The sequence below is a fragment of the Biomphalaria glabrata genome, chromosome 8 (genome assembly GCF_947242115.1).
Source record: "Biomphalaria glabrata chromosome 8, xgBioGlab47.1, whole genome shotgun sequence".
NCBI classification, from domain to species: domain Eukaryota; kingdom Metazoa; phylum Mollusca; class Gastropoda; family Planorbidae; genus Biomphalaria; species Biomphalaria glabrata.
The window spans coordinates 33,244,077-33,266,365 of record NC_074718.1 but is presented as its reverse complement, the minus strand read 5'-3'; the positions used below and the strand labels follow the sequence as shown (position 1 = coordinate 33,266,365).

Below are 22,289 nucleotides of genomic sequence, written 5' to 3'. Positions count from 1 at the left end.
CCGAGCATTTAAATAAAAAATGATATAATGTTTACTATTACAACTTTTTACGCAGAATTTAAATATGTCAATAACTAAAATTTGAAAAACTATCGGAGTTTCCCTTTAAGCACCAGAAATCAATTAAAGGCAGACAATTTTATTTTTACTTGGAAAGACAAGAATATTGATTTTTTGCTTACTGAGAAATGTTTAAAAAAAAAAAAATAGATCCTAAACTGGATATAAGAAGGGGTGATTAGCTTTGCACAAAGTTAACATGAATACATAATACAATTGGCAATCGAGCTATGTATGAACATTTTATAGATAAAGTAGAGACAAGAAACAAATTTCAGACCTGCCTACCGTTACGCAAAATGCGTATTCGTTACGCAAAATCTCCCAAAAATGACCGCCAGTACGCAAATACGCATTTAACCCATCGCGTTACGCATTTCGTATGCTTTTTTGTTCTCCTCTCTAGACTAGCTTACAAGCGGTCACAGAGGTCACGCTAAGCCCACCTGTGGGGAGAGGGGCGAAACAGAAAAGGTGGGGTGAACACAATGTGCCCAGATCTATACGTTGATTGGTACTTAATAGCAATTAGATGTCTAGAAATGAAGAACGCGAGAGTGACTTTTGTTTTTGTGTAAGTTCATGAGTAGAATTTAATTATGTTGGTGCATTCCTGATTCTCGTATTCATTTGTATAAAAAAAAAAATCGAAGAGCTATCGATTAAAAACACATTGAGTGACATTGTAGATATCTAGTCTAGATCTAGATTCTAGATCTAGAATCTAGATAACTTGTTATACAGGAATAGATCTAGCTCGAGTCTAGCTAGTCATTACGTTATGATTCTCTACATTAATATTAGTACATTACCCTACAAACTAGTTATAGTATGATTTAGAATTTAGATTGACTAGATCTAGATCGATAACATCTACTACCATCTAGTCTAGATCTAGACTAGATTCTTAGTCTTAGTATAGAATAGATCAAGTATGAAGGTAGGCTTACGAAAGTTTGGATCTAGCGGATCCACGGCATCGGTAACACTTTTGAGCCCAGATCTAGAGTAGATTATATTCATTATATAGACATAGATCCAGATCTAGTCTAGATATCATCTCTATTGATCTAGATTTAGATTGTAGATCTAATCATGACATCTAATATTATACACATATATATATATTTATATATATAATATATATATATATATATATATATATATATATATATATATATATATATATATATATATATATATGACAAAATAGAGGATCACGTAAGTGTTACGCATTCTGGTGCCAAAATACGCATTTTGACCGTAAGTGTTACGCATTTGGACTTTTTTTGGTAGGCAGGTCTGAAATTTCCTTGATGTGGATTGAAAATGCCATGTTCTACAAATTAAAAGTGTCTGTTTAATAAAGGCAGAGAGTGTTTACAACATTGAAATAAAAATCGATGAACACCGCTAATAACTGATTGAATAGTGAATAGATAGATATGAAAAAAAAAACTTTATGATGGCATAAAGCTGTCTGTAATGAAAATTAACAGCAAAAACTTTTTTTTTTCCCCTTACCAAGATGTGAGCTAGTTATCTAAACTGCTATGCCAAGTTTTCAAGGCTCTACTCTATTAAATATCATTGAAGTCATAGTCTCAAATCTTGCAATGCATTTATTTAGATGATAAAAACGGTATAACATTGTTCAATGATTGTTGGTATTGGTTAAAGTTTTGCAAGTAGTGATGTACAATTACATAATTCAAGGCATTGTTTTGTTTATTTAAAATAGAATTTTAAATACATTTAAATGGCTTGTTAAATATCCATGTTAAGTCTAGTGTAATAGGGTTTTTTTTAGCAATACATTTCAAGTTACCAGAATGAAATAAACAAAAAGCTCTAAAATGGCATGACAAACAAAGGGAAAATAAAAGCAAATCTAGGAACATTCTAATCATTGACAAATTCATTAACCCTTATATTGCAATGCACCTTCTAGATATGACTCTATATAGATTTACTATTAAAGATAGTAGAAAATATAATTTATCATTACAATAATGTAAATTATTATTAAACAAACAATTAATAAATAAGATACATGATTAGTACATGACTCGCTGGAGGGCAATGTGCAAGATCATTAATAACAAGGGAAATTGACTAGGATAATGTCAAGGGGTATTTGTTAAAAGGAATTTGGCGATTGTTGACTACCAAATGTGACAGTTGGCTAACTATCAACATAGATTATCTATTGCATAGGTTTTAAGTGATTGATCATTGTATAGGGGCACTAAATCAAGATTAATTATCCACAAGCAAAATGTTTGTGTGGTTATGCGCTAAAATGAGAAGGTGAAAACCACAAGCTAGTTTTCTGTGTATATCATACAACAATTTAGAATACCAACCATGTCCTATAGAACTGCACTATAATCATGAGGCCAGAAAAGACACAGGCCCAATGACCTCTCTATAGAAGAAAAACTATCTGGAGAGCTGCTTGATTTAAAAACCACTCCACAGTTCCTCACAAATACTGATCTAGTCATCTGAACCCTCCAATGTAATAATGAGAACAAAAAAGAAGAAATACATTAATTTTTAATTAATTCTCAAACTTAAAAAATGAAAGACAAAAATGTATTGGTTTAAAACAATATAAATTTTTTGAAAAGTACAAATATATTATTAAGCTCCCTTTTCAGACTTTGCAGTCTAAGAGCCAATGATGTAGAGCTCATCTTTTTCTATGGCCAAAGGTTAACAAGGGTGTCAAAATGACCAACTGCATTCACTTTTACTAATAAATGTCAGGTATCCATTGGAATAATATAAAATCTGGGTTTTCCTCAGTATCCTTAAGTTCAAAACCTTAGTCTTCACTGGGATACAAACACATCCCCCTTCAATTCAGATGCCAAATTATTTATAGCTCAGCTATAATATTCCTGAAACTAAATGAAATTGAATTAAAATTCGAAGAATGATGCCTTATGGAAACATATTGATAATAAAGCTCAGCATTAAGATTGGGCTTATTAACTAAGGACTATTTCAGTGATACAGACTTTTTCTTTATTCATTTTTTTTTTTGGAAAAAAAAAAATTGAATTAGGTATGGTAGAATTAGAAAAATTTTGTTAGCAACCTTTATGTCAGCAGCTGTAAGTTCTTGCAACAAATGTTATCTAATAAAATACAGACATACTTTAAAAAAGATGATTACGTCCTAAGTCAATCTAGTCATGCATGTTAATGACTTAGACTAAGCCAAGTTGTGGGTTTTCTTAGCTGATTCAGGCAACCCATTCCATGCTCTAATAGCACTAGGGAAGAAGGAGTATTTGTACAAATTTTTCCTAGAATTTGGAACAAGATATGTGCCTTTAAAACAATTTCAATAATACATATACATATCTTAAATATGTGGAGTTCTGGTAGCTGAGCAGTAAAGTGCTTGGCTTCTGTACCAAGGTCTGGAGTTCAAATCCTGGTGAAGACTGGTATTTTTAATTTTGTAATCTTTGGGCACCTCTTTAATGAGTACCTGACATTATTTGGGGAAAAGTAAAGGCGGTTGATGATGACCTTTACATCATCTGCCCTATAGACGGCTATAGACCACAAGGTCTGAAAGAGGAACTTGACTTTTTTTTTTTTTAACTTAAATATGTAAATTACTTCTTAAAGCTTATGTAAGAATGGGTATATTGACAACTTTTTGAACTTTCAGGTAACAACCCTGATCCACATGACCATGATGTTCACTTGTAAAATCCACATGACTGTGATGTTAAGTGTAAAATCCACATGACTGTGATGTTAAGTGTAAAATCCACATGACTGTGATGTTAAGTGTAAAATCCACATGACTGTGATGTTAAGTGTAAAATCCAAATCCACAGCAGTTATGTATACAATTACTTCACCTGAATATTTTCAATCATTAAGTAGTCAAAATATTCTGTTTTTACATTGTATAAATTATTGAGAAATTTACATCAGTCTAGTGGATATACATATTCAATATCATTCAAACCATTTATTAAAAATTTTTTGCATAATATAATACATATAAATATATATATATATAAGTAAAATACGATTTTTACAAAATCTGGTTAAAAGTGATTGTTGTGATTTGCACACAAAGTTTCACACCATAATTATTACTCAAATGTACTTCAAATAATAAGAAAAAAAATGGCCAATTTGCAAGTATTTTGCAAAATGAGAACAATTTTATTTATAAAATTAAAATATGTGAACAGCATCCTGATATGTATTTTATGTACACAACCAACCAGTTTATAATTTAATCACTTTTGAATGCTTTTGTCTTTGAGCATGCCATACAAGTTTTTATTTCATAGCACAGTTACTTGTAATGTGTTTTTAATTTAGTAGACAAAGTGTTTATATTGCAGAGTATAAACACCAAATGAGTAGGGTTTCAAACAATATACATTTTCAATGATACAGTAATGTATTTCGTGTTCTTTTAAAAAGAAAGAGAAATAAGTTTCACAGTCAATGATGGAACAAGAAATTAAGAAAGACAAAAAAAAATCTGTTCAATTAGTTTTCATATGCTGGGTTCAATAGTTCTTTCATATTTTGTTTGTTTGATAGTTAATCAACAACTAATTGTATTTTGGACGTGAAGACAAGCTTTATTATTAATTGCATTTCATAGAATTAAAAAAAATTAACTGCATTATATCAAATCATAAGATTCCTGTAGTTGTAGATTAGAAAAAATGGAATATGTAAAAAAAGAAGGTAATTATGCTGCCAAAGTAGCAAATCTTGAACAATCTTACTTCCTTTTAGTTTCAATTGTAAACCATATAGGGTAAATCTAGCATCTTTCTATATATTGTGCATTATGAGGCATATCAGTCCAAAGTTGTTTTTAATGATGCTTGAGGTTGATAACTTAATTTAATCATGCCAACTACTTCTTGAACATAGTCATTATATTTGCATCACAAAAAAGTTAAAAATCAACCACACTCAAATATATCTTTAACAAAATAACAACATTTCGACAATTATCTCTAGGAGAGCAATGATAGTTTAATGCCTAGTTCCAGTTAATACATCAATGTAAATGAAAAAGACATTATCAGGTCATTATACAATAACATACTATAATTTGAATGACAATATATAAAAGAGTAAACGCTTTTCAAGCAAAACTAAATAAATTGTTGCCTTTGAAGTCTCTCTGCCAATTGACGGTCGCGTTCTACATTGCGCCAAATAGGCTGTTGAGCATTGTCCATATGCTGAGCCCAAGCATTGGTTGGAAGCAATCTGTGATTGGTGCCTCCAATTTTCTCTTTACAATCTGGACATCTAGATTCTTCCATTGCTTGACCACAATCTCCAATAGCATAAATATGACCTTCAAGAAAAGGTGAAAAGAGAAGCCTTATTAATTGATAAATGAATTGAATTTCAAAAGTCATATGCTTTAATTTCGTAATCTACAAAATATTTAATTTTGGATTTTTTTTTATGTTGTCCTCAACGTACTTAAAGTTTTGTTTTCACAGGAAATATTGTTCACTTACACTACACTTCAAGCATTTACAGGGGTGCCACTTAAAGATGCCCCAGTTTTGCAGTTGACTAATTAAGTATTACCTCTATACTGTCTACATTGCTATTCACAAAAACTATCTTTCTTGTGGTCTTATTCTCATATTGATGTGCAACTGGGTCTCAGTCATACAGATTGTGAGAACCTGTAAACTTTGGATTTTGTCAGAAGAAAGACTTATTTCATCAACATTTCTTTCAAATGTGTTTATAAGCCATTCTAGCCTGAAAGTTATCTTACTCTCAAGAATGATCCACCATTAGATACTGTTATAACATTCTTATATACTGTTATGACACGATTAGGAATTACTTATTTGTTTTGGGAATAGGGTAAAGTTTTACTTAGCGACAATGACGTAAAGTTTATTAAAAAATAAGAACACTCTAGGAGACGCTTTAAAACAAGACGCTTTTCTTATCACAGTAGGAATAAGAAGTCTTATATAGATGGCTAGTAATAGAGGACATTCGACTGTTCAATTTTGAGTATTTAAGTATTTGTTGTTTCAACACTAGCGTCAACTACTTTTATCGATTATTGGCCTTTCGTCTTTTTTCTGTTCCAACATTGAGTTCGATGTTACCTCTATTGGAGTTTGGTTGTATTTCAAGTACTAGACACTGCGGAAGAGCTTAACAGTACATACATTTAAAACTGAAATATAATTAGAAAAAAAATCTTTACCATTGGGGCAATGATACCAGGCCCCAGCACTAACATTGACAGCACGAATAATGGCCAGTCTTTCTTCATTTGTAAGAGTCAATTGTGTGTCAGGTACTTGCTTTTTAAGCTCAGTACATAGATCTTGGCTTGTCTTTATTGTTCTCTTATCTGCCCTTCCTTGCATTGACAACACTCTGTATAAATTAAATGTTTAAACATATGTATTTACATTTTTCTGAAAGAGCATGTTATACCTAAAACATTCTAAAGTAAAGAGACTGTAAAAAAAAAAAGACAAATTATTGCTGTTTAAAATTGCTAAATCACTAAAAATTTTCCAAAATGATTTTTCATTTAGCATTACACCTTTGTATTTTGAGTTTTTAGCCTGTGTAACTGGTTTACCATGAATAAAGTAAGTAGTTTTTATTAATTTTAGTTTTATTGTTACTCTTATAACTAACATTTTTCTAGTTGGATGCTCTTTAGCATTCTGTGACATACACAACTAATACTTGACAAAAGCAACAAATATTCTATACCTAATACAATTTTGCAATTTTCTTTCAGAATCATTAAGCTGTATGCCTCTGATTTTAGCATTCTGATCAATTTTGTGAAGATTAATTAACAAATTAAGGCGGTTTATTTCTAATTCAGCATCCTCCTTATTCTGTTCAGAAAATACAGCTCTTCTTGACAAGATCCAGTCTTCAAAACATTGCAAGTCCTGGTAGATTTGGTCAAAACTTTGAGCTTTATTTTGCCATCGTCCCTTACATTCCATTGCTTCTCTTTGTAATGCGAAAATCTGTTTGAAAATGATTATTTGATTTATTTCTGCCTCTATGATTGTCTCTGAGGCCACTTCATATCCTGAAACAAAATTGACAAAATATATGAATAAAACTTATTGTACATCAGGTAAGTAAAAAAAAATTGTTAAAAAAAAAGGATGGCTATGTAAGGTAAAAAAAAAAAAGACTTTTTAAGAGTCTACCTTCTTCAAGGAAGGTTTCAATGATCTGCTTTTCTTCTCCTCGTGATTTTGCTACTTCACGTTCCAACTGCTCTTTCATGTCTCTCAGTTTTTCACCAATACATTTACGTTTAACTTTCTCAATAAGGATGAGCATTTTCTAAAAATAGCCAGAATCGAGAAAAACATTATTACTTCATAGCTTTTCTAAAAGTAAAACAAGCTATACATTTAACTTACAGATGCACATTTATGTATATTAGATATATATTTTTTTTCTTTACTTTTAATTCAAGTACTAGCATTTATCAAATGAGGTGTTTTGTAAGGTTAAAAAAAACAACACTTGATTTATAGTTAAGTATAGCTTTTAAGCTATATTTTTAAGATTGCTTTTAAGAATGGAACAAAAAAAACTGCAGAAGATTTCTCTTTTAACTTGCCTTTATCTGAGCATTGTAACGATTGCATTTTCTAATGGGTGTTTTGCACACTGGGCAAGCTTTTAAGCCAATAGCTTGCTGATCGCCAGAGGATGTTGTAGAGGTTACCATCCATTGATCCATAAAATCCACTTCTTGTACATGGCCACAATCTAGCTCAATGAAAGTAGTTGATGAATCACCATCATAGCCATATAGGCTTGTATCTATGAGTTCCTGATTGTAGAGATAGATTAGTTGACCAACATTTGATAATATTAAACATGAGATTTTTTTTTTTTTGAATCTATGTAATAAGGTTTGACCATAACAATTATTATTTTTTAAATAAGTTTCTGTTTTTCTGTGCCAATATAGATCAAAATATGATTACTTTTAAAAACCAAGAAAGTGTTCAGATTTACAATAAGTAGTTTTTAGCTGGACAGACAGTATAGGTTCAAGAATTATTTTTTTTTTGTTTAAATGAAAGGGGATGGTTCAGCAGTAAAGCCAAACTTAAGGTTTTAAATTAAAATCCCCTTGAAGGCTAAAATGTTCATAAAATATTTTAGATAAAATTAGTTGATCACTCTGATGCAACATGACGCCCTCATTAATCTCTGGCCCAAAGAAACGGATAAACGTTACATCAATTTACATACAGATCTCATTACTTAAGTTATTCATAGGTTGTTATTGCCAGAAGTATGAATAGCTATAAGCACATCACTACTGATAAAATGCATTCAATGGCATGGGTTTCAAATAGCCTCTGACCTGGCTAATAGTCAAGACCTGGTCTTGGTCTGACCTTCACATGGTTCAATATTGGGTCCAGCTGACTGTTATCACTAACAACAAATAGGACAAAGGTGAGCAAATAGTGGCTTAACCAGTAAGCTTCAAGCAGGAGAAGCCTACTGACCTAGGAGAAGGACAACTCTGAATTTAAATCTCTGCTGCATTGGGACAATACCCAAACATGGGAAAAGTTTTGAGAGTAAACACTGAGGAAAAATCCCAGAAATGGTGACCCTAATGGATCTTTCATCACAGTGGGCTACACCCTGGAAGAATCTGCTATGTCACTGATCTCAAACTACATCAGCACCTGCCATTCTTTTGGACACATCAGCTGCATGAAGAGTAGAGAATTGCTGAGTGAAGAACATTGTTCTGGACAAAGCTAATCTCATAGAAATGAGATGATCCATAGTCATTTCACAACTGAAGGAAATCACAGATGCACTTATCACATGATTTTGTTTTTCATAGTATACATAAATTAAACAAAGATGATTAAAAATTCATAAAAAAGACAATTACCTGTTTATTACAGATTACACATAGCCTGGGACATTTCTCTCCACACAGACCAGGGCACTTATGTTTACATGGTAATGTCTTAAGGCAAGGAGAATCACAAGGAGGATGAGGACATGGCTTGAAGCAGTCTTCATCACATTCTTGATGGACACAGCCAGATGAGCATGTCTCCACACATGGTACACATAGTTCCCCACACTTTTTAGGACAACGAGAATGAACACAGGCAACATCACAAGGTTGTCTGTAGATACATTCAATTTCAATTTTTTGATTGTTTTGACATCACAAATATAATAGAAATGTACTATCTAAAGGATTCTTGTGAAATTTTTAAATGGTTCAAGCTATCTATGTTCCAAGCTAAACAAAAATATTTATGATAGAAATGAAGTGGGAAATTTTTTTACCACATTCACATTAAAAAAAAACATGTCCAATAAAAAACAAACATGTAAATAAAATTTCAACTTGAAAAAAAAAAAGATAACTGATGAAGCACAACATAGAAACATCAAGTATTATCATTAATAGAAGAAATTATGTTTGTATGATAAATGTGCATAAAATTACTAAATTGTAAATAACAATTTTTTTTAAGTAGAGATACAGTATCAAGAGTCTATACAAATATTAACATTCTTATTTTATTATTATATATGCATATAGAATAAAGATAACCAAATCTTGCATACACAATAGCACAACCTATTCAGAAAGATACAAAGATAAAGGCACATTTATTATTTCCTATGTAAGAGCAAGTCCTCTTTCTTCCTTAGTGCCATTAGAGCATGAAATTGGCTACCTGAATCTGCCAGGCAAACCCATGAATTAGAAAGAAGAGTTTAAGTCCTTATAAAAAAAATTTAAGATAAGGTAACTCTGCCCACTCCCATCCCCCCTTGTCCTGCGGGAGGTTTGGACTAAGAAGTAAATTTTTTTAACTCTGAAGGAACACCCGAAACATGTAAAACATTTTACAAACAAACAAACAAAAAAAAAAAGATTTGAGGTTGGTAGCTACTTATGAAAAGTAGTAATAGATTTTGATGAATGGACACTACAGCATAAATAAAACAGTTCAACTGTAGAATGAGTGATGGCTTAAAATGTTTATTAACATGATAAAAGCCAAACCTTGATATTGGACTTGCAAATGCACAACAATAAGCTCTGTCATATCAAAATCTACTACATGAAAGGATACTATGTGTTATTTTGCTCAACCTGCTCAAAACCTTAGATATTGAGCCATAATTGATGGTTGTGATACCCCAACAGACTAAGAGACAGGTGAATAGATGGAGTGAGAACAGAGTAGGCTTGTAATGTTTATTTAAAGATATCATGACTAAACTTGCTAAGAAAGCAGGATAGATCAAATAGAGCTTACGAGCAAGGAGGGCAGCTGTTGCACTTGTCTTTGCATTCGTGACCACAGATCAGTATTTTCTGACACTTTTGTTGACAGTTCAGATGCAAGCGGCCATTAAGGCACTTTCCACAGGTCCCTTGGCACACATGCTCACATTCAAGAACTGTCTGACAAGGTTGAGGACAGAGATAGAAGTCATCCTCTGTTCTTTTCCAACATTCAGTTCTGAATTTCCCATGTCCACAAGATTTTGGTACTATCTAGTTTTCATAAGAAAACAACATTTAATTAGTTCTACAATTTTAGGTCATTTTTAGGCTCAATTATTAAAATTGTTAGCATACAGATTAGAACAATATTTGTGTCTATAAAAAGATTTTATTGTTTTAATTGGACCATAATGCTTTGGTCCATAAATATGAGAAAAAAATAATAAAGGGACACCACTTAACTGAAAAAAACAAACTTAAAAAATCTGCATACTGTATTCTGATAATAAATCATCAAAGATAATTTATATAGGTCTTTAACATGCTATAATCTCAATCCTGTTTGATGTCTATTTACTTTGAGGTTTATTTATATGGTTTTTATTAGTAAGTTCATAAGCCTAAAAGTTTTTTTTTACCTTACTATTCTACTTGGACTATTTGACATTTGTTTTAAGCCTAATACTTTATTGGCATATAATTTCATTGTTCTAAAAAATAATGAATGTAATACATAGTAAAACCTATTGCCACAAATTGCTCTAGAGGTAGTATTGTCTTTCAAATCATGAGACACCTTTATGTCTCTATGTAAACACAGAAGAAGTGTTGAAAATAGTTTTCTTTAGATTGCTAGTATATTTAACATAACCAGAATTTTTGGGAGAGAAACTGGACACATGCTGAAAGTGCCAGAAAAAAAGGGTAAGGGGGAGAAGAGATTTTGCTCTTAATGACCATCAACATCAGATTGTCCACACATCATTAGAATAGTGCATTTAAAAAAAAAGAGAGAATTGACATTTTGTTGGGCAATATAGCAGAAACGATTCATCGACAGTTATTGCAATGCTGCCTAAAAAATACAGGCACAATTCAGCACACTGGTTTTTTTAACTTTTGAGACATGAAATATGAACTCAAACCTAGAAACAATTTTATGAAAGCTTCAGAGATAATAACAGTCCAATATTTCTGCAATATTCTTTTTTTTTCTATATCGTCAAAGTGGAAGAATTTTTTTTAGATCCATGCACAGACTGTGTAGTTTTCATACATATAGTTTCCAAAATGATGAGAAGACAATCTGCATCAGTTTTTTATGGTGTTATGCACTTTATGAGCAGCATAAGAATCACAAACGAAATTTCAAAGGTCTGTAACTTTGAAATTATTAAATAAATTATATTTTAAATCAGATTTTTAAAATAGAAGAGGTGCAAAGATTGACTTATTGCATGAAAGCAGGACATTGGAAGTCCCACCTGTAAATTTTATGAAAAGTGGAACATCTGGTCATCTTAATATCTTCAAACTCAATTTAATAAACAAGTAATCTCCAGCGACTAATAGAAGTGAGATAAAGAGTAAATCACCAGTACAAATAGTAGCCTATAATACTGACAATCAATATAATAAATAGCTACTGGTCAGTTAATAATGACCACTGAACAAAGACCCAAACAGCAAGATTTTCTTTCATTATATAGTTTTCTAAAAAGACTTTTCTGAATAGTTGAATAATTCTTAACCTTTTCTTCAACCTTTTTCTGTCCATGTTTGTATGTTTACATAAATATCTTTTCAAGGTCTTCTGGAAAAATCTGGTCATCTACACATACACATTGTGACCTATTAGCCTGGTCATTCACACACACACGCTCTTAGTCCACTTATGAGTTGAAGGGTGACTTAAATAGTTAATAGTTCTTTTTTTTTTTTAAAGTATTGTTATAAACCTGGTGGTGGCACAGATGGGGGTAGTGGTGTGAGTGTAGTCAGCCGACGCAAATCGCCCCAGGCCAGCGCTAGACGAGCGGTCAACCGTGACGAGTTACGATGGTCAGCCGAGTCGAGTGTCAACACGGCGGTTCGGGAAGGATCGACGGCAGTTCGTGAACAGAGCTCAGGAGCGTCACGAGAGTTTTGGTCATCTGACCACCTGGAAACGTCGAGCGGCGTTCTGTCCGGTTCGAGAAGGCCAGTAGGGACCCTATATAAGAGCGGAGGTATCGCAGTCAAGACGGTCGAGAAAGGGGCTCATTACAGCAAGGTTCACTACAGTCCGGTCGACTACAGCACAGTTCAGCGGTGTGGGTCTGTACGGAGCATTACGACGGTTCAGTGCGGAGTACTGTCAAGTACAGTTGAGACGGCTGGCGTCTTGATCTTGGTCTGCGATCGAGTCCGACACAACGAGCCTAGTGTGTGAAGTCAGTCCTGAACTGTTGAACCCAGTGCAAGCCCGGAACGAGACGGGGAGGCCAGTGCAAGAGTTGATACGGCGGAACGGTGTTATCGAAGAGATATTTGTACAGTCTTGTGTTACGTGCTGCCAATTGTACAGTATTGGCTGTTATTTATTCAACCATTAAAGCGTTACGTTACTTTGGAGCCCTGAGTTGTCAAGTTCTTTAAGTTGGTGGTGTATGGTGCAGTTTGCAGAGAGCCTGGATAGTGAGATTCGTAACACTGGTGTCAGAAGTGGGATAGGATCGGAATCGGATTGGATCGGATCTACTATGGCTCGTCTGAAACTGCTGTACGAACTTGAATTCAGAGAACTGAAGCAAGAACTCCGCGAACGAAGGCTGAAGACATGTGGAAACAAGGAAACGTTACAAGCACGCCTCCGAGATGACATTTTGGAAGAGAAAGAATATCCGGACACATATCTTTTTGAAGTCGAACCTAACTTGCTGGAACAGATCAATTCCAAGTTAGATGCCATGAACACCAAGATAGCCGCTATGAACCAACGCATACCTGCTGTGGAGGAGAGAATCATCAACTCAAACGTTCGTTCAGATGCTAAAACCAGAGAGAGGAACCTTGGTGGTGATCACGAGGACCCATTGAAACCTGACGAAGCCGTTGAGAGACATATGCAAGTCGAGAGATACCAGCCAGGTCCGAACCTAACAGACTTTGGTCCAGCTGCTAAGACTGGAGAGGAAAGTCCTGAAGGTGGTAAAGATAATCCAAGGCAGTCTGACGTTGACGTTGATGGACATTTGAAAGACGAAAGTCATCGACAGGGTCTAAAACCAACAAGTGATTGGCCCGATACTGAGACGAGAGAGAGAGGTCCTGATGGTGGTGAAGAAAGCCGAATGGAGCCTGAAGCCGAAGACGAGGGACCTTTGCACGAGGAATGTTACCAACCTGCCCCACAAGCATGCCCTCCAGACAAGGCTGAAGATGATGATCTGTCCCACAATTCCCTGTCCTGTGGATTTGAAGCCCATCCCAGTCCTTCTTCGCAAAGCCCTATGAAGCCACCTCTTTGGTCAACAATCTTGGTAATCCCTGCCCTTACATCCTATACCTCTCCATGTGTCAAGTGGCTGTCCTCAGTACCGACCGACAAGAGAGCGATGAAACCACAACGTCACTGCAACAAGAGGACGATCAAGTGGCGGAGAAGAAGAAGAAGGCGACTTTTGTTGAGTGCAACATGGATGACGATGCGACAACGACGTCGATGCAACCAGATGAAGGTTAACTGGAGGAGAAGAAGAAAACGTTTTCTGAATTCAACTTGGATGGCAATGAACGCAAAACGTCCATGCAACCAGGTGAAGGCCAATTGGAGGAAGCGAACATTGCTGACTGCAACATGGATGGCTCCATCAAGCTCAAGAGGCAAGCCAACTGCCACTGATCGACCCCCGCCTGCAGCGATGAAACTTTACAGCCAATGTCATGATGTTGATTCTGTCCGGGACGGACAGATCTAAGGAGGGGGCAGTGTTATAAACCTGGTGGTGGCACAGATGGGGGTAGTGGTGTGAGTGTAGTCAGCCGACGCAAATCGCCCCAGGCCAGCGCTAGACGAGCGGTCAACCGTGACGAGTTACGATGGTCAGCCGAGTCGAGTGTCAACACGGCGGTTCGGGAAGGATCGACGGCGGTTCGTGAACAGAGCTCAAGAGCGTCACGAGAGTTTTGGTCATCTGACCACCTGGAAACGTCGAGCGGCGTTCTGTCCGGTTCGAGAAGGCCAGTAGGGACCCTATATAAGAGCGGAGGTATCGCAGTCAAGACGGTCGAGAAAGTGGCTCATTACAGCAAGGTTCACTACAGTCCGGTCGACTACAGCACAGTTCAGCGGTGTGGGTCTGTACGGAGCATTACGACGGTTCAGTGCGGAGTACTGTCAAGTACAGTTGAGACGGCTGGCGTCTTGATCTTGGTCTGCGATCGAGTCCGACACAACGAGCCTAGTGTGTGAAGTCAGTCCTGAACTGTTGAACCCAGTGCAAGCCCGGAACGAGACGGGGAGGCCAGTGCAAGAGTTGATACGGCGGAACGGTGTTATCGAAGAGATATTTGTACAGTCTTGTGTTACGTGCTGCCAATTGTACAGTATTGGCTGTTATTTATTCAACCATTAAAGCGTTACGTTACTTTGGAGCCCTGAGTTGTCAAGTTCTTTAAGTTGGTGGTGTATGGTGCAGTTTGCAGAGAGCCTGGATAGTGAGATTCGTAACAGTATAAATAGTTTCACTTATGTTTGTTGGGACTAAGTTTTCCTAAGAGCTATTTTGAGATCTACTTACCTCAATTTTTTCTTTACATATTTCATCTGAGTGATCATGTAACTGGCCACATTTCTCTCTACAAGGATGACCACATGATAGTGTTTCACCACACTGAGCCAGGCATTCAAACTGATTTGGCTCCAAATAGCAAGGAACCTTCTGTATATGGTTACAAATAGGAATACGTTTATCCACTGGCAAACGGCAGACGTCATGCTCACCACACTTATGAGCTCCCTTGCAGCTTTGATTGCATTTATCACACACCTGCTTACATTTCTCATTGCACTTGTTTACTTTATGGTCGAGATCATCGGCATGACAAATTCTTTTACAGCTGTGCCCACAGTCTAAGCGTACACCACAAGCTTGTCTGCAACCCCCTTCAGGAACATTTTTAAAATCACTAGGATGTCTGATAATGGTTTCTTTACCTCTATGGCGCAAGCAAGTCAGCACAATATGATCTTTAAGATATTCAAGTTTATCAGCCTTTTTCAAAATCTCATTCATAAGTGGGCTTGACTCAGCAAGTCCAATAAAGTTGCCTACAACATAGAGACCCATCTTGGCCCTAGAAAGTGCCACACAAATTCGGTTATTCGCTTTGAGAAAACCAATATCATTATCAACATTGCTTCTCACAAGAGACAGCAAAATGATGTCATTTTCTTCTCCCTGATAGTTATCCACAGATGAAATCTTTAAGCCTTTCATTTTTGAAGCTGTGGTCTGAGATTTGGGCATTGTTTCTAAAAGAGTTTTGATGTGATGGATCTGTCCTGCATATGGCGAGAGAATTGTAATTTGCTTAGATGTGTAGCCTTGTTGTAGAAGATATTCACATAAGCCAATAAGTAATTCAGCTTCATATGAATTTTTAAAAGTTTTGGTGTCATTCTCTTGCTCATCTGGAGCATAATGCTGAATGAAAGCAATGTCTCCTTTAATTTTTAAGATATGAGGGTAAGTCTTCACAACTTCATGGTCGCAAAGATCTAAATACAAATCTGGGATTTTTAATAATGTGGAAATTTCAGGACGCATTCTATGTTGGTATCTGAGACAATCATAAGGAAATTTATTCATGATGAGTCTCTCAAACAAAGAGATGTCAATATGGAATTTTTGTTTTAACTTGTATACTGAAGGATTAGGTCGAAGCTGTTTGTGGTCACCAATCAAAATGACATGCTGGCATTGGTCAGTCAGAGATGTAATCACATGACCCTCAAAGACCTCAGCTGCTTCTTCCACTAAGACAATCTTTGGTCCAATTTCCCTTAAGATCCCTTGGTATTTAGCTGCTGCTGTTGTGGTCATACCAATGATAGTAGCCTTTTCAAGAATGGCTTTGTCCTCTTGGTGCAAAATCTCTTGATATCTTCTGGCTTTCTGCTCATACATTTCTGAGTTCTCTCTTATTCCTTCTCGAATCTCCTTAGAATATAAATCAATCCAATAACGATAAAGCCTCCATTTATTTTTCCTGCTTATTTTCCAAATGTTAACTAAATTTTCAGCTTCTTCTTGGGTCATTCTGTCTGTTTTCTGAAGATGTCCAAGAAGTATTGACCTGTAACGTTTTTTTAAGGGAATAAGACTTTTCCAGTAAGCTTTTTCTTTTTTGGATAAATTTGGAGGAGTAGGCTCATCACCAAAGTTACTTATGTTAAAAGCTGTGTTTTCTATTTTAATTCTTGCTGCTTCTTTGTCGGCTTCATCCAGCTTTTTACTAGTATTCTTAAAAGCTTCTGCAAATTCTTCACCAAGGTTAGCTTGAAGCTCTGCAAATAAGTCATCATCTTCTTCATCATCTTCATCAACGTCAAGTTGATCTTCAGGCTGCTCACCAGCAACAATTTCAACTAGATCATTATCAATTTCCTCATCTTCTTCAGTTTCTTCTAATTGATTTCTATTCTTGTTTTTTTGACCATTGTCTTTCTCTTTTGTTTCTAATTTATGAATATCTTCTAAAATACCTAGCCAACCTGGTAGTACATTCTCTCTAGAAGAACGAGCTGTCAGCTGTTGATAGTGACGAGGATGAATAAATTTTTTCAGGAAGGATTCTTTGACAATTTCTCTTTCCAAAATCTCAAGCTTTGCAGCTTCTTTGTGAATATCTGCTTTGAGGTCATTCATCTGAGTGTGTGTCTGACGTTTTGCTAAGTGAACATCCAAAGGCACCATACGATTCTCTCGAGCTCTGTGTCTCATTCCTCTTAAGTTGCACTCTTCCAATCTCTCACTCTTACTTCTGGAGCCTACCCGAACTAGTTTTCCTTTGTAAAAATCTAGAATTCCTTCAAGAAATTGATCAAGAGCATGATTAGTATAACAGACAAGAAGAATAGGCTTTGGATCCTCATCCTCAGTCCAAATGTCTTTATTATAAAGTAAAGCTTTCATAGCCATCAAGCCAATAAAAGTTTTTCCAGTGCCAGGTGGACCCTGAATCAAAGAGAACTCTTTAGTGAGGGCTGACTGTAAAGCTAAAAACTGAGACTGGTCGAGCCCAAAAGTATTTGCTTTAGGCCATGACTCAAGGTCAAGAACATCTATGTTGGCGGCAGTTTGCGCTTCTCTAGAAAAATTTACATTTCTATCCCTTTCATCTTTTATTATGAAAGATTTATCCACCAGCGGCTGAAGCTGGTATAGCTTCCTTTCCCCTGCAAGATATTGTGGTGGATTGATGTCAGTTACACATTCTCCAATGTAATCCCAAAATGGAAAATTATTTTCAGTAAATTGCTGAAGGCCTAGCAGGACATATTTGTATGCTTCAAAATATGTTGGTGATTCTACCATGACAAAGCGTTGGTCCCGTGCTTCATCAATGAGTCTCACAAACTCCATATGTCCTCCAACATCTACATCTGGCCCTTGACGTGGGAGAATGAACTGCACATCAACTAAACCTTTAGCAAGATCTTTTGGTTCCCTATTTTCAACAATAGCACACTTGTATGTTTGAAAGTTGTCAGAAGACAAGCACAAAAGTGAGCCATATTTCAGTCTTTGAGAAAAAGACCAATTCACTCTGCGAAACTTGGAGACATCAAAGGACAAACGAAAACAAAGTCCATTATCATGACATACTGGTCTGACAATCCTAACCTAGTAAAAAAAAATCATTTTTAAGTTTATCAACAGAATAGCATTTATAATATCTGCTGCAGAAAGAAATGTAAATGTTCAAAAGCACATGTATGCTCTATATCCTATCAAAAAACTTAATAGTATAACAAGAAAAAAAAAAGATTTTGAAAAAGATGCATCTACTCAAAGCTTATGTTATTAGAGTCTTAATAGTAATTGAGTTTCAGCTTTATTTATCTGAAGTCATTGTAAAGCACTGATTATAAAGCACTGATTGTAAAGCAATGATGACTGTTATATGGCTTGAGCTTCAGTTATAACAAACGCTAATTAAAATCTTTTTACAAAAATGTAGCATGCATAAATTTTACTACATTAAAAATATACTTAAGCATTTTTTTTAACAATCTTTATGAATACCTAAAGTCAAGCATTGATTTATAATACGCTATTTACTTAGATTTTACATCTCTCTATATATAAGCCTTAATTATCTGAAACTAAATGCTTTTATTAATAGACTTACTTGTGAATATGCCCTGATGCCTTTTTTAGCATCACCATTTAAAAAGTTATGAATGTTTTCTCTCAATGGGATGAGTAGATCTGCTCTCAAGAGACGAAACTTAAAGATGCAAAATAATTTGTCATATCTTAATATATAATAAAGATAAAGATGTATGTATTGAAGTATTAGTTATTTATGTTGATTAGAACAAAGATGACTGAGACTGAAGATGGAAATCCTGTTTCAATAGAGAGAAACCTGTCAAAAGATCACTATACAGTACCCCAGCAAACTAAGGGAAAGGTGAAGAAATTTCCTAGCTTAAAAGGCTTTTTTTTGTTTTTCTCTCCATCAAATTTGATGATTATTACATCCTAACCAAAATCTTGAACAGGAACCATCATGAGGGCAGTTCAGAGCACATACTGCCTGGTCGTGCGGTTTGCTCGCTGGACTGTCATTCGGATGGTTAAGGGTTCAAATCTTGCCCGCTCCCATCCCCAGTTGTCCTGCGGGAGGTTTGGACTAGGAAGTAAACTATCTTCAACTCTGAAGGAACATCCAAAACATGTAAAACATTTTACAAACAAACAAACAAACAAACATTTTACTCCATGACCAGACAGCAATCTAATTGAAATGAGTACTTTAATAACTAATTTTTTTGTTCTAGTCTCTTTCTGAGTATTTCATCCTATTATGTTTTTTTTAATTTTTAAGCTTTGCTTTATGTTTTAAAATAATTCTGCTACTTTATTTCAAAATCTAGTTTGTAAAGTCTTTAAATTAAATTTTATTGATTCGTTAGCTGCCATAATTTTAAATCTTAGTGTATGATTTCAAGAGTGAATTGTATTTTTTAAATTTAGAATTCAAAATATGAACTACTAAAATATCTCTTAAAACATGTTTTTTAAAATAAACTTTACCTGCATATCAAGATAGTCATTAACATTCTGATACCTCCCTTGTATTTTATTTGCACGCACTGCAATAGACTGAGCAGGGTCAAAGTCCTCTGCTAAAGGAATAATACTGAGTCCACGGAAAAGGTTAGGATCAACTTCTTGATCTTGTTGTGCAACAGCTCCACCTCCTTGACCTGTTTCTTCCTCTTCTGTTCCAATATTTCTTATGGGCCTGAGAAAAATTTCTTTGACCTCATCCTTTTCTTCAACTAATGCAGGGAACTTAAGGTTAACAGCTTGTTCCAGGTGGGTAAAAAGAAATGAAAATGTTTTGAGGGCATTATTGGGAAATGCTTCTAGCAACATTTTGAGAATCACCAGCAAATCTTGAATATATTTGGCGTTATCACCAAGTCGTCCTGTCAGACTCTGCAAGATCCTATCATGAAATTGTGAAGCATTCATAACCATATGAAGTACATCAATGACAGCTTGTCTCTGAGAGTTTTTGTGATCACTCAGAGCATATTGTATAACTTTGATAGTTAATTCCAAGGTTTTCACATCATTTCCCAATTCCTCTAGGAGCTTTTGAAAGCCTCCATCAATCTGAGCTATTCGGAGAAGAACATCACCAGGTTTTTTACTCTGGAGCATAGTCTGCAGTTCCCTTGTGGTGAGAGCTCGTCTTAGGGCTAGTCTGTAGAAATACAAAGTACAAAATATAATAGAGATTATTCTCCCTTTGTGTAATGCATACTTAAATTTCATAGCAAGAATAGCAATTAAGACTGGCCTTTAAAATAAAAGTATAAAAAAACTTAATTTATACTGCAAATATTATCTTAAAACTTTGGATTTAATCATTTTCAAAATGCCATACAAGAAAACAAAATAATAACAGGACATACTAAGAATAAAGGTTTGTCCCAGACATTTCTTCAAAATAAAGAAGATTATTATAACCTAGCATAAACTTATTAATTTTACAGAAGGGGATGAAGCCAGCCATGCTTTAAATTCGCTGGAACACATGACATCACCTAAATAACATATGCCACTCAGATAATCATCCTGTGGATTAAAGCTTTGCTTTCTATATCTTAAAGGTTTAAGAAATGTAACCTAGAAGGATTTTATTAATCTTATATAAATTATGTAACCTGTCCTGGAGAACAAAGGTACTGGTAATGCTGAGATTATTTTTTTTTGATTTTTTTCCCCCAAGATGGTGTTAGTCAATCAAAATATAACAAATACAAAAAAAGTGTTTGATTGTTTTAAAATTCTCTTGATATTACATAAGCATTATATACTTTTATTATATACTTTTGTAACCTACAACTTATTCTTCATAAAAAAAAATTCCTTACCCAACAGCTGAATGACTTTCTTCATCCATCTTTCCTTTATATTCTGAAGTCCTAGTGAACTGTAAAATCTCATTAGGCTTATGGTATATTTAATAAGCCTATTAAAAGAATACATATATTGTTCAGACATGGAAATTAAAACTATACAAGAAGGATCGATATCTGAACTGAATATTAATAGTTAAAATAGTAACAAAAATTTAAACTCTTTTATCATTTTATGGCAAATAGATCTAAATAATAATAATAATAAAACAAATTACTCACAACTATGTTACTCAAAAGATTTAGTCGATTGACACAATTAAAATACTTAAATTTAAATAGCATTAACAGTAATCAAGAGTTTTCCTTTTCGGTAAAACCTCCCATCAAAGGCCCTAGTTTTTCACTTCAATAAATCTATATCTTATTCTAGGTCTTCTAGATCTTAATTAGAGATAACGAAATTCCCAAAAGGACTGAAAATAAAAACATGTTTACAAAGTAAAAAATGATTTCACAAGATAATCGAAAAAGTTATTCACTATTCGTTTTGATATCTGGAAATAACATAAAATAAGTTTCAATTTCCAGTATTTTCCAGTCTTTCGGATTTTCCCTAAATTGTATTCCTTGAAATGTTTATCTCTTGAGAGATTTTGTTTATAGGCTATTTATATATTATCTTATCTTATATAATACAGACGTTACTTCAAAAAAAAAAGAAGATGATTACGTAATCATGCATTTATTATTATTAAACCAATATATAGATCTAGAATTGTAGATCTTAGATGGATTTAAATTATATAAAGAAAGATTGGCCATCGATCGCTTTTGAAAATAATATTCGCAATTTTCGCGTTTTTGCAATTTTCGCGTTTTTACAATTCCTCTTTTTAATTTCAGCTTACAACCTCTTCATGAGCGGGAAAACCTGGACACGGTTCTCGAAAATGGCTCTAAACGATTTTCCCACTAATTTGGCAGTTGATTTAACCTATATCATTGGGAAAGAAATTTCTAGCTAATTGGCCACACTAGGAAAGCTCTAGTTAGACTATTATAGGTTTTTGAACTATTAAGATAATTTTATTGGCCCAATTATAGACTAAAATTAAAATTGGTCTTTATCTGGAACAGACAAACGATGTTTTTTTCCCGCATGTGGGGCCTATTAAAAAGTTTAGTAATATTAAAAAGTTCAAGCGCATTTTTTTCCGGAAGGGGGGGGGGTATAGGACCGGGTAAAAA

At 34.6% G+C, this 22,289-nt stretch overlaps 1 protein-coding gene across 2 annotated transcripts; it reads right to left on the bottom strand.

Moving 5' to 3' along the window:
- Positions 1–1,664: 1,664 nt before the first annotated feature.
- On the bottom strand, positions 1,665–21,555 carry LOC106069346 (NFX1-type zinc finger-containing protein 1-like). 2 transcript variants are annotated; one of them, XM_056039133.1, is made up of 12 exons: positions 21,537–21,555; positions 21,054–21,151; positions 19,702–20,380; positions 18,791–18,889; positions 15,175–18,282; positions 10,422–10,663; positions 9,026–9,269; positions 7,718–7,933; positions 7,296–7,434; positions 6,838–7,171; positions 6,314–6,489; positions 1,665–5,428 (listed from the first exon to the last, which is right to left on the bottom strand). In XM_056039133.1, the coding sequence occupies exons 2-12, from the start codon at positions 21,080–21,082 to the stop codon at positions 5,220–5,222; spliced, it is 5,475 nt and encodes a 1,824-aa protein (XP_055895108.1). In that variant the 5' UTR covers positions 21,083–21,151; positions 21,537–21,555; the 3' UTR covers positions 1,665–5,219. The 2 variants fall into 2 exon arrangements, with proteins under 2 accessions (XP_055895108.1, XP_013084441.2); XM_013228987.2 differs by lacking the exon at positions 21,537–21,555 and adding an exon at positions 21,321–21,528.
- Between the last annotated feature and the right edge of the window lie 734 nt (positions 21,556–22,289).

Excerpts from the sequence above, each read along its gene's own strand:
- LOC106069346 (XM_056039133.1), bottom strand. The coding sequence starts at position 21,082 with ATGGATGAAGAAAGTCATTCAGCTGTTGG. Across the intron at positions 20,381-21,053 it reads GAAAGTCATTCAGCTGTTGG|ACTAGCCCTAAGACGAGCTC; the intron begins GTAAGGAATTTT and ends GTATTTCTACAG. Across the intron at positions 9,270-10,421 it reads AACAGCTGCCCTCCTTGCTC|ACAACCTTGTGATGTTGCCT; the intron begins GTAAGCTCTATT and ends ATGTATCTACAG.